This window comes from Akebia trifoliata, chromosome 10 (assembly GCF_017979445.1).
Source record: "Akebia trifoliata isolate Shusen 1 chromosome 10, ASM1797944v1, whole genome shotgun sequence".
Classification (NCBI taxonomy): domain Eukaryota; kingdom Viridiplantae; phylum Streptophyta; class Magnoliopsida; order Ranunculales; family Lardizabalaceae; genus Akebia; species Akebia trifoliata.
In genome coordinates, this window is record NC_141384.1 from 3,588,006 (window position 1) to 3,600,829 (window position 12,824).

The 12,824-nt window shown below is 34.2% G+C and overlaps 1 protein-coding gene and 1 pseudogene across 4 annotated transcripts; both read left to right on the forward strand.

The window, feature by feature from the left end:
* Positions 1–206: 206 nt before the first annotated feature.
* On the forward strand, positions 207–1,478 carry LOC147392812 (transcription factor IBH1-like 1 pseudogene; annotated as a pseudogene). Its single transcript, XR_015182452.1, has 2 exons — positions 207–500; positions 638–1,478. The product of XR_015182452.1 is annotated as a transcription factor IBH1-like 1 pseudogene (transcript).
* A 5,681-nt stretch (positions 1,479–7,159) lies between these two features.
* Positions 7,160–11,457, forward strand: LOC147392813 (auxin canalization protein (DUF828)). Of its 3 annotated transcripts, none has more exons than XM_086456531.1 (8): positions 7,161–7,393; positions 7,480–7,545; positions 7,719–7,787; positions 8,230–8,587; positions 9,754–9,921; positions 10,031–10,080; positions 10,901–10,958; positions 11,069–11,457. In XM_086456531.1, exons 1-8 carry the CDS (start codon positions 7,214–7,216, stop codon positions 11,284–11,286), a joined length of 1,167 nt encoding a protein of 388 aa, XP_086312657.1. In that variant the 5' UTR covers positions 7,161–7,213; the 3' UTR covers positions 11,287–11,457. The 3 variants fall into 3 exon arrangements, with proteins under 3 accessions (XP_086312659.1, XP_086312657.1, XP_086312658.1); XM_086456532.1 differs by having other exon boundaries at positions 10,036–10,080; positions 11,069–11,206; XM_086456533.1 differs by lacking the exon at positions 11,069–11,457 and having other exon boundaries at positions 7,160–7,393; positions 10,036–10,080; positions 10,901–11,050.
* The last annotated feature ends 1,367 nt before the right edge of the window (positions 11,458–12,824 follow it).

Sequence of the window (12,824 nt, forward strand, 5' to 3'; positions counted from 1 at the left end):
AGTTCCCTTAATGTTTTTTGTGGTGTGTATAATTGCACATAAAAAGAGGTTTAACATTTAAGGGACATCAATTGTTAGTATAAAAACAATTATTAAGGTCGGGATTGTGGACCTTTCAATCCATGTGCATGCATGTGATGTGTCTTTCTCTAATGGGCCCACCACCTCCTTACTTTGAAAATAAATTAGTTTTCTTGATTTTCTCATACAATCTCTCTCTCTCTCTCACTCTCAGCTTTTTATATTCTTAGGTCAATCTCTAGAACTACCCCTCTATTCAGCTTATCTTTATTTTCTTATTTATCAAGATTTTCTATGTTCTCATTCAATAAATGGATCAATCAAGGAAGGTACATGTGATACAAATTGCAAATTCTTCTCTTTGGGCCAAAGGCATCATTAAAAAGCTTCAAAATCATTCTTGATCTTTGATAAGTTCTTCACTGCATCAGTTCTGGTCAACAAAGATTTCAAATACCTCTTTTCCTTCAACTTGTAAGGTGAGTCTCCACCTTATACTTAATTTCATGATTTTTTTTCTCCTACCAAAATTAGTAAGGTTTTGATTGATACCCATGGAAAATATTTCTATTTTTTTATCAAAATTATTCTTAAATTCTTGTTCTTGATTGTGCAGTCATGCATCCTCCTACCTCATCATTCAAGCATGAATTTCTCAAGAAATGGGTACTTGGTCTCCAATTCTATAATTCTTCAACCAAGGATATGAGCTTCTTGGAGAGAAAAAAGGCCATAAAGCTATCATCTGATGTAGCCATGGCTTCTGCAAGAGATGGTAACACTACTTGGGGTCGTGCCCTTATCGCCAACTCGTCGAAACAAGATGAGAACAAGAATCTTGTTAGGAAGATAGTGGGTGTTGAGATTGATAAGCTAACAAAGCCTTCAATTGTATCTTGTAACAAGAGGGTTAGAAGCAGGAAGATCTTTATAAGAAGTTGTAAACTTTGTAGGAAAAGTAAAAGTTTACATCGACGAGTTCTAGCAAGAAATACTGCTAAGAGAATAATAAAGAAGAAAACCCAAGTGTTGCAAGGACTTGTACCAGGTGGAGAGTCCATGGATAATTTCTCTTTGTTTGAGGAAACCCTAGACTACATCCTCTCTCTCCAGGTTCAGGTTGATGTAATGCAACGCGTTTGCAACGCTTCGGAGAACTCGAATGGTGACTAAAAACATCAAAAATTTCAGCTTTTTTCTAAATATATACAGATAGACTAGAGGAAGAAGAAAATAAACTATAGAATCCAGGCGTGTACAGATGAACTACAAATAAAAGTTTTTTATTTTTTTTGTTTTTTTGTGTTTTTGTTTTGTTGATATATATATATATATATATAGGTAGAGTAGTACTAGATGGAGAAGAAAAGAAGAAACTATATATGTAATCCAGGCATATGTACAGATGAACTACATATAAATACTTTTACGTTTGCTTTAATTTATTTCCTTCTTTCTTCTCTTTTTCTTATTTACTAGCATAATGTATGTATGAAATACTTTGCAAAAAAAGAAAAAAGAAGAAAGAAAAAGGCATAATGTATGTAATGAGAAGCCATTTCAGTGAACTAGTGATGATCTGACCAAATACTAATAACAAAATCTCAAATTCTCATATAATTGGGATTTAATATTTGGAGTGAGAAATAATTTCTATAAGATCATATAAAAGTGGATGATTTCCAAAACCTGCATCGACAAAATTTCACAAAAGAAGATAATGTTTTTCTTGCAATAGAAACATATTCATCCCTTTAATCACATTCATTTACGCTGGATCTACTTATATATATATGGGGAGCGATCAAGGGACATACGTAAAAACATATGTAAAGACAACCATTTTCAAAATATGGGTTAAAAGTTTCAGATTAAGCTGATTTTTGTGAGGATGATCTCTATGATGAGAATATCACCCTCACAAAAAATCAGCCCAATCCGAATCTTCTATCCCTCATCAAAAGTGATTTTGAATGTGGACCATTGATTTTTTTACCAATCATTTGTAAATAACTTTTGATGGATTTAGAAGTTGGTCATTGGTCTGATTTTTTGTGAGGATGGTCTTCTCATCATAGAGATCATCCTCACAAAACATCAACTCAATCCATAACTTCTAACCAATATTTTGATAAATGATTGTTTTTTACATTTGCTTTTATGTATGTCCCTTGAACACCCCCTTATATATATAGATCCAGCGTAAATGAATGTGATTATATATTATATATATAAATAAATCGTGGGCATGATGAAGAAAGATACTTTTGATGACACCAAAATCAAGCACTTATACAAACACAGATAGCAACATCACCCACATTCGTTATTTCTTTGGCATGACCTCCCAAGAATCCAATGCTTATTCATTTCTTCCTTGTCTTCTTTTTCTTTTCTTTTTTTTATTTTATTTTTAAAAAAATGTGTATTTGTTGTCTTTTATCCTTAATATGCATATATTGAATAACATTCGAACAATTATTTGAATGACCATTGAATTGATTTAGATGAAATATATTCAAGGGATAACCTCACCAAAATTACCAAGGACCTTGCAGAGTACTAATCACCCTTTACTTTTCATTCCCCCCTAACAAAAAAATGTATCCATGTCCTACTTCTCCCCTATCTCACATCCTACACTTCATATTACTAGTTATGCAATTAAATGTCCTGCCAATGTAAAATCATTTTATCATGGTTTTCGGTTCTTTAATAAGTTAATTTTTGTGAAGTAATGGAAATGAGTTTTGAATTATTAAAAAAAAAAATTAGTATAGAAATAGGATGATAAATAAAGGTCTCACTTGTGCATGACACCACATAGTGACAAGAACTTGGGTAAGAAAGTCCTAAAAGACATAAGATTAGAATTAAAAAAAAATTAAGATCAGGTCGAAAGGCATAATCGATGGACAACAGGTGAATATTCCTGTACTACCCTTGTTGGTCCCGAGGGATGGAGGAGGCTAGATTAGCCAAAAGAAAATGGTTAACTTCATAGGATGTAAGAGCACATAAATCAAAAGCACCCAAACATAATGCCCTTGAAGTAGAAATTTTTTTTAAAGCTTTTCTGAAGCAATGACATTTTGACTTTTTAATGGGCAAGGGAGATGAGCTTGGACTAACTTTTGATTTGGAGCATGGAATTGGCTACTGATAAGGATCTAATCCGATTAGAATGTGATTTGATAATCTATCATATAGGTTCTAGATCAATAATGTCTTGACCCGATAAAATATGAGAAATTTTGTAAATTATATTATATATTTTGTCTAATGTTGTGTTTGGATTGAGAGAAATGGAGAGAAGAGAAGAGAATATAAATGAATTTATCTTCATTTCTCTTGTTTGGATTGTTAAGTGGGGAGAGAAGAGAAAAGAATTGGAGAGAAGATGAGAGAAAAAAAATGTGAGTTTTCTTTCTCTTCAAAAGTGGAGAAAAGATAAGAGAAAGGAAGAGAAATCCTTTTAAAATATTTTATAATTCCAACTCTGCCCTTAAATCACTTTTAATATTTTAAAATTTCAAAGTTGTCCCAAATTCTCTCCTCAATCCAAATATGGTGGAGAGAAGTTGAGTTTCCCTTCTCTTCTTTTCTCTTAATGAGTTTCTCTTCTCTCTACTTCTCTCAATCCAAACATAGTGTAAAGGTATGAACAGATTTGCATTCTAACATTGCAACCTGATCAAATAAGGATCTCATCTATTTCTTATTGATCAGTTTGGGATCCAATCAGATCCGTATCGGATTGGCACCAAATCGACAAGATATATGGACCCAATACATTGGCAGTTATATATACTTCGAACCCCTTCTATTTTAGTAGATTTTATGATGATTTTGAATTCTTGAACATTGTTTTATTGTGTTTTACAAGTAATTATCTGATGCAACATTCAGCACAGGAGGTGGACATCAAACAATTGATTCAGAAATAGTATCCATTTTACTAGAGAGATGAGAAGTTAATTAAGAGCATTGGTATCCTCCTATTGTGTTTCCTTTCTCTCTCTCCCTTTCCATTTTGGTGAGTTGGGTTGGATTAGAATGTAACCCAAGATTTATAGCCCGATCCAAATACTTATTAGTGCTCAACCCAAGCCCAATCCCTTCAAACCAACAAGGCAACAAAAGACAATCATCATCCTAGGGGCGAGTAATCACTTCTCACTAAAGCTGTCAATGGACCAGGTTTATCCTAGCCCAGCCCATCGTGGACAAAAGTTTGGCTAGTGTGACTGAGCCTGTTTAGTTATCAGGCCTAGTAAGTAGGCCAATCAGCAACTAGGATTGGATAATGGACATTTTTATTTGAGTGGGGCCAGGTTGACTGTTGACCTAGGGATGTCAATGGATTGGATCAGACCCGAAATCCGATCTATTCCAATCTGATAACTTTGGGTCTGGATCGATGTTTTGGATTCCGATAACGTTTCGATCTAATATCTTATCGGATCGGATCTAGATCAACCATGTTCCGGTCCGATAAGGACCCAATCCAATAATATGTTAAAATGTATATAAATTATATTATATATTTATTGAAATGTATAAAGTTTATTTAGATTTTGTATATAAAATTGGATTTGGCTCGATCCGGACCCGATCCAATTGTTAATGGATCGGATTTGAATCTTAATATTGAGTTCTGATAAAAAAAACCCCATCCGATAAGGGTCCGATCCAATACTTATAGGATCAGTCCCAAATTCAATCCAATCCTTATTGGATCGGTACCAAATCAATCTTGATCTGACCCGATCCATTGACAGCTGTTTGACCATTGGACAGGCCCAGTCAGGGATAGGTTGGTGAGACCCAATTGTTATTGGGCTGTCATATCCAATCTGACCCATCAACAACCCTACTCATCACTTCAAGCAATCACCCAAACTATTCTCCAAATGAGACCATAGTTGGACTCCGGCCCATATCTCAGTTGGTTGACATATTGCAATTCAACTTTGAGATTGGAAGTACAAATCCATTTTATGATATTTGCTGAATTTGTGTACTATTCGATGAGCCAAACATCTATTGTGGCTTCATGTGATATGGTAATGGAGATTGGGACTTTACTTTGATGTGTTCTGCTAATCATCAACATGACCTTAATTTAATGTAACTCACTACACGTGTCAACCACACATGTCAAAGTGTCTATACCCGTGCAGAGACATGAATGACTAAACCTTCTTTTGCATATAAAAATTTGCTCATCACATGCTCCCTAATGAACATTCCTCTAATCAAATCTCTAAAAGACCACAAACCCCATCAAAATAGAAGATTAAGGAGACCTCATAACGACCCACTAAAAGAGATAAAAGCTACTCAACCAACTCTCATCATTGTATTTTAAAGAAAACAGAAATTTAGAGATACCCCTACAGGTTTTGGTGGATATTAGAGAAAGCTCCCTGTATTATCAAATTAACGACATACTGCCTTGACTGTGTTCTTCTATTAGAGATTAGTAACAAAAATGACCAGAGTGCCATTGTGTTCGACCTCCTAAATCTTAAAGGTAAAACATCCAAAAGTTACAAAAAAAATATATATAAAAATTCTTCTCGACCCATGACTTTTTTGGCCAATTGATATTCATTTTCACTTCATTGATTTAGAATGCGAAAAAGTAGAGTAAATCAAGTAGATAATCAAATGGAAAAAACTTTGAAGCGGAACCCTCTTCTTGGGGTTACATGTGGCATCTCCAAGGAGGTATCCAAATATTGATGAAAAGATAGGGGTGTGAAATGAATACAAAAAACCATGTGTCATGTTGCCAAGAGAATTCTACCTCGGACTCTAATTAAATCGTGTAGAGAACAAGTGGTGGTCTTGTCACCAAAACCCAAGGTTGAAGAAACTTATTTATTTATTTATTTATTATTATTTATTTGGGTGGGTGGGTGGGATCTAAATTGAATTTTAGGGTATTTAGATCATTTTTTGTTTGTCTCTCACAGATGACCATGGTCAAAAAGGGATATGCCACCAGCTTGAAAAGGGAGCATCATAAAAATTCATCGAAACTTGAAGGGTATATCTAAATTAACTTAGTCTACTAGTGAGCTTTACTAATAAAAAGTTAATTATGCAAATTTTATAATAGAAAAAAAAAAAAACATTTAGCTTCAATGATCATGTCTAGTTCCTTTCTCAACTGGTGGTCCAACTGCATGTTTTAACAATAATGCTTTACAGTCCTTCACTTCATCTTCATCTCGCTTTTGTCGTATCTATTCATTAAGGGTCTGAAAATAGTGGGACACAACAGCCCACCATAATTTCATTAGCTTAAACTTCTGGTTAGAAATTAAAGGTAGCAAAGAAGGGACCTCTTTGCTTCTCTTTATGCTTCATAGAATAAAAATATATGTTTTGATCATGGTTGGCATGTGTGAAATCTCATTTGATTCTTTGGGCTCTCTTCAATCAAATCCTGCTCTATCTTATATCTTTCTATCATACTAAGAGGGTCCCTTGTTTTCAATTTCCAGGTATTTGATGTACAAAGATGGTGTGGATTACTCTTGCCAACTGTATTTCATGTGTTACCTTTCTTTTGAGGGACACTTGGGCCAGGATGGGTACATAGGAAGGAAGACTTCTCTCCACATCTTTCGTACACGTGTCATACATCTATGTTGAGAGCGAAAATATTGCAAGAAATGAGAAATTAAACTATTTTATGAATTTATTTAGCAGTGTATTTGCTAGAGAAATCCTACTACTATGAACACATCTAACGGGAGAGGTCGTTTCACATTTAAAACTCAAAGTTGACCAAACCAACTCGACCTAATTGGATTTTGGGGTCAAGTGAACAAATTGTGTTTCACCATTGAATTCTGTCTAAAGTCATGTCTTCTATTAATTCAAATGTTCACCTCAAAGTTGACATGTGGTCCACAATATATGTTCAGCTAGACAGGATTATTGTACATTTCCGTGTCATGTGTACATGACACGTAGATTGCTAGCTTCATTCCCATCCTTGATATTCAGGTAACAGTACTAATAATTTATTACATGGGTTTGGTGTGGGTCTTCCATGGTGAGAACCCAAATTCTCCCCTTTTGGGTAAGTTACCAAGTTATATAAATCTCAACTTCATGTTAGCTTTTCTCATTCCATCCATTTCATCTCCAAATAAAATATATTACTCTTTGTTGCATGGATTCAGATTTCAAGCTAACAACCCCTCAAGTTCCTGTTGAATCAATGGATTTTCTTTCGCGCACTTGGTGCAATTCTGCAATTCAAGTTTTCGAACCAGTTGCCCAAGATCGAGCTCTCGTTCTTCAAGAACATGCTACTAAGATATCAGGGAATGACGTCAAAGCTCAATTTCCGGTGAGTTTACGTGAAAGCAAGCTTAACTTATTGTGTCAATGAGGGAGAAAGAAAAAACAAAAATCTAATAATGGGTACGCTTGCAGAAGAATGCGAACATGGATGATGGAGATCTGAAGTATGTTCCACCATGGAAATCCAATGATCTCAAGGTAACATTAGTATTGTCCAAGTAATTGGAATCATTTCTGCGTTTTTTTTTTAATAAGTAAAAGACAACATATTTTAATCAACATAAGTAGAAGTTTTATAATATTAATTTCACTTGATTTGCATTAATTTGATAATGAATGTTTTCTGTTTTTTTTCCCCCCCTTTTTGTCAGTCGTGGATATGGTTGCAACAAGCGATGCACCCCGAAATAAAATATGATCGAAGTTTCGGAAAGAAATGGGTATGATTTTAAGCAATTTTTGATATACATTTATTGTGTACTTCTCCATAATTCATTTTCTTAAACACTATATTACCCATTGAAATGCCTTTATTCTAAATTTTATAGTTCATTAATGTTAATTTGCAAGAATTTGGTGGACTCATACATACATTTCAATTAAAGAAAACAGTCTAAAATGTAATATTATTTTCCCCCTTAAGGTCTGAATGATGGGGGAGAGGAGAATCTGTTGAAAAATGATTTTCTAAAGAAAATGTGCATTTTGAGGAAATCCATTCTTTCATAAAACATTTTCTATGGAAACTAATTTCTCCATAAAATTTCTTCCCTCCAATCATACACACCCTTGATTATGTTATGTAACATGAATGGCAAGACCTTCATAATTAAGGGACACTTTTCAACCTTAGCTTTAACAAAATATTTAAATTTCTTGCAGTTTTCAGGGAAGCTAAATCCCTTCAAGAACTTATCTATAAAAAAATGGGTGAAAGAGATAAAGCAGAAGCGAAAAGAGGAAGAGAGATTAGAGAAAGCTTCAGTCCACGCTGCTATATCCGTTGCGGGTGTGGCTGCAGCACTTGCGGCTGTTGCAGCAGAAAACTCCAAACACAGCGAATCTAATACCGCGAAAGAAGCTGCGGTTGCATCAGCAGCCGCATTGGTTGCAGCCCAATGTGCACAAGTGGCTGAAGCCATGGGTGCGAAGCGCGAGCAGCTCAGTACTGTCATGGGCTCGGCCATGAGCAGTGCTAGTGCCACTGAGATCATCACACTTACAGCTGCAGCTGCAACATGTATATACACATCTTTCTTTCTTTAGTTTTTAGAACGTGGGAACCAAATCCGTGTGGTATATATGGAGATTAAATTAGGCTCATGGTTCTTAACATAAGTAAATATTTTATATATATATATATATAGGGTCAGGTTCGTCAGCGAACAATTGGGAGCCAACACATTTATCTTATGTGACTTAAAAGTTTCGGATTGAGCTGATTGTTAGTGATGATGATCTATGGTGAGGAGATCATCCTCGTCAAAAATCAGTAGAATTTGAAACTTCTAAGTCCATTAAAAGTGGTTTAGAATTATGAACCGTCTTTTTTTATCGAAAATTTGTAAATCACTTTTGATGGACTTAGAAATTTCAGATTCAGATGATTTTGGTGAGATGATTTCCTTACCATAGAAAATCATCCTCACAAAATATCAGCTCAATTGAAACTTTTAAGTCACACAGGACAAACATGGTGACTTCCGAATGTTAGTTGCGGAATGCCTTCGTACATATGTAGGATTTTTATTTATTTATTTTTAAAAGATCAAAAGGAGCATCATATAAAGCTGCATGGTGGAATTAGAACAATTAAAGGAACCGATTATGGTCGAGTTCCTTAGAATCGAACCATAACCAATCAAAATTGTTTATTTTTTTTTTTTTTACAAAAATACCCTATTGTTTCATAGTAATAAAGTTAGGATTTAATAATTATTTGGTGGGGGACCTCAATTTGGTTAATTAGGAAATTTTTTGGAATGTTCGGGAAAAAAAAAAAACAATTTGGGAAAATTTCAGAAAATATACAAATGATTTTTTGGAGTGTCTAGCCAAAACTTAACCCCTTAAAAATATTATCATTTATCAAGATCAATCCATATATCATTGAATAATAATAATTCGTTGATTCGCTAATTAATTGGCTAGTCTCTCATTCCCAAAGTTTTATGATTTTTTTGGAAGAAGTGGGAGAATTTTTTTTGTATATGATCAATATCGTTAAATATATCATTTCCCATCACAACCATTTATTAAAAACGACACAATGTATCGCGAGGATCTTGTTTTTTTAAACATTTGTGGCTGTCTGGCAAAGGATTGGCTCATAATTCATGGTGGGGCCCACATGAAGTTAGTTATTATTCTGCATCTGATCATTTTCTTTTTGGCCTTGTGTTTTAGCTTTAAGAGGAGCTGCTACACTTAGATCAAGACCAGGTCGAAGAGACAGATTCAATGGAAGCGCTCCCATACTTCCAATCGAGGATAACAATGACTTTGACTTTGACTTCGACAAGTTCAGATCTTTACTTGCAAAGGGAAGTGAGCTTAGCATCGAAGAATCAGATGGTAAGTCAAATTACTGTTCATTTGATGGCCCACCAACTCATTTGATCAAGACCGTCCAAGATGATCCCTTTTGAAGCTGATTCTTTTTCTTAATCTTATTGTGTGTTAGGGAAGTTCATGTACAGATCAGTCTCCATCATCCTCAACAAAGAAGCCAAGGTCAGTATCCAAATTTTGCTCCTACTTGCACTTAAATCAGTATTTCTCATCACTGTTCATATGGCCCACATACCATCATCAGATCAACTAGATTGGATATGCAAGCGGTTGAGCAAACTTGACCCAAGGCCCAATGTTCGAGCCCAAACCCAGACCATTTAATTGTTGGGTTTCGCCTAATAAAAATCACATCTGGGCCTATTATGGGTCAGTTGGCTCGCAAAATTTCATGTGTAAAAGTCGGGCCAGCTCACAACAACTTGGGCCTAGGGCTAGCAACGGATCAGTACCACTCCATACCGATCCGAAATTTTTTAAACATGTACCTGATCCGAACGGATTAATGAATATGCGAACCAAATCCTATCTGTTTCATTTCCTCCATAATCCAAAACCGATCTGATCCGAACACATGCCTTATTTTCAAATTATCAATCTATATATATATATATAATATAATATTTTTATATAAAATCTATTTTTCAACTACAAATTCTCTTTTAAAATTTTTATATGTTTTGAACATTGATAATTTGAAAATAAGGCATGTGTTCGGATCAAATCATTTCAGATTAAGGATAAAATGAAGCAGATCAGATCAGATTCAGTTCACATATTCATTAATCCGATCGGATTGTGTACATGTTTAAAAAAAAATTGGATCGGTATTGGAGTGGTACTGATCCAATCCGTTGCCAGTCCTAAACCCAGCCCAGCCATTGACAGTCTAGTTCCATATAATAAGTGGGCCCCTTATTCTGATCAATGGTTTGGTGGGCCATGTCTCATGGGTTTTTTCTGATAAGGTTGGCTTTGACAGGTAATTCTCAAAATTAGGAAGTCGAATATGTTAGCTGCCTTCGCAAAAACAAAAGAAAGTAAGCCGATCCCTTCTCTCAGTCATTATATAGTTGTCACATTTTCAAAAGGTTATGATTCCATGTAACCACATGCACAAAAACTATCTACATCGTATTGTTGATTACAGGTGTCGTACTCGACTTGCATGCCGAGCTATATAAAGATACGTTCAGCGAGGAAGGCAATACATCATATTATATCGTGTTGACCACAAGTCGAGGAACGATCAAGTTAGATATGGAGGATGATTATGATCGTTACAAGATGTGGGCCATCACGATAAATCATATGTTGATGCTTTCCACAACATTTACTGGATATGAACTCCAATTCTATAGAAATTGAGATTTTCATTTGTATTATATTTCTCTCAATAGTTGTACTCTGCTTGCAATAATCACCCCCTAATTCTATAGATATCGAGATGTTCTTTGTGTTCTATTTCTGTCCTTATTTGTAATCTATTGCAAATTATCCCAAATCTTTGGAACAAGGCTTTGTTGTTGTTTTTGTTGTAATACAAGCTCATCGAATAAGACTTTTTTAATATATATGAATTGGGTTCTAATGAGATAGGTTCGATCTAGGACAAATCCAATAAATAGTCCGATGACACTTGGATCGGGTCTAGATTGGAGCAATCCAATTTTATGTATAAAATATGATACATATTATATGTAAATAAATTATATAATGCAGTTTATATATTTTCTCGAATATAATCGCATTGGGCCTCTAGTGGATTTAGACATGTAGATTATGCTAAATGGGTGTCGTAGATGATCGGGCTGGACCAAGCTTAGGTTATGGGTCAGGACTTCAAAGAAATAAATCATAAGAATCTAATTCAGGTTAAACTTTGAATATCTCAACTCGTTAACACGGCTAGTTTTACTGACTCGGCCAAGATTTTAAAAATAGAATCATCTCCATTGTCAAATGAGACAGTTATCTGATATGAAATCCATTGAATATCTTAATCATTCTTGAACAATACAGAGATGACTCGGGTGAATCATCTTGATCTCGGATGAGATTTGAAACTATCATCTAATCTGAAATAGGCACCTCAATGACTCCTCGAAGCAAGTCAAAGTCAAAGTCAATCAAATATTTGAAAAACTCAAGTGAATGAACAAAATTATTGTGGTTTCCATATTTTTAATGTGTAAATATTGTTTAATATTTTAAATATTTGTGACTAATATAAAAGGATGAGAATGTGTGATTATCTATCAGCTCAGATCATAACCAACATCCTCCCACACCAAAAAAAAAAAAGAAAAAAAGAAGAATGATTATTTTTGAAAATTTTACACTTGATGTTTTATTTAAGGAAATATTACTTAAAAGACCTTGATAGAGGGATTTCTTTTAATTAGTCCCTAAGTTTTAGGGTTTCTCTTAATAATAGTTCATTTAGTAAAACATTTGTTTTTAAACAGTCGTTGAACCCCACTCCGCACATCTCTTACGATTGAAAAGTCAAAACTGTCCTTATCATTTGATCTCACCATTTTCATAAAAAAAGATTGGATTTTTGACATCCAAGTCAAGTTTCAATAACTTCATTCCAATGGAAAGTATTTGAGAAGGAAGAAGAAACTATTTTCAAGCATTTTAAAGATTATGTAAAAAAGTTAGAAATTTTTTCAATATTTTTATTTCATTTTTTGATGAAAGTTGATTGCGGATAGTTCTTTTGGTTTGAAATCATCTACATAAGTCTTTATGTCAAGTTTTTAGTCAATCTTTTTATCTATTTTAATTGAAAAAACTCGATAAATAAAAACGGGTGGGTTTTATCAGCATCAAGCTCACCACTTTCTTATTTTTTTGGTTCAACATTTTTATTGTTGAGTTCAACATTAAAAAAAAAAATT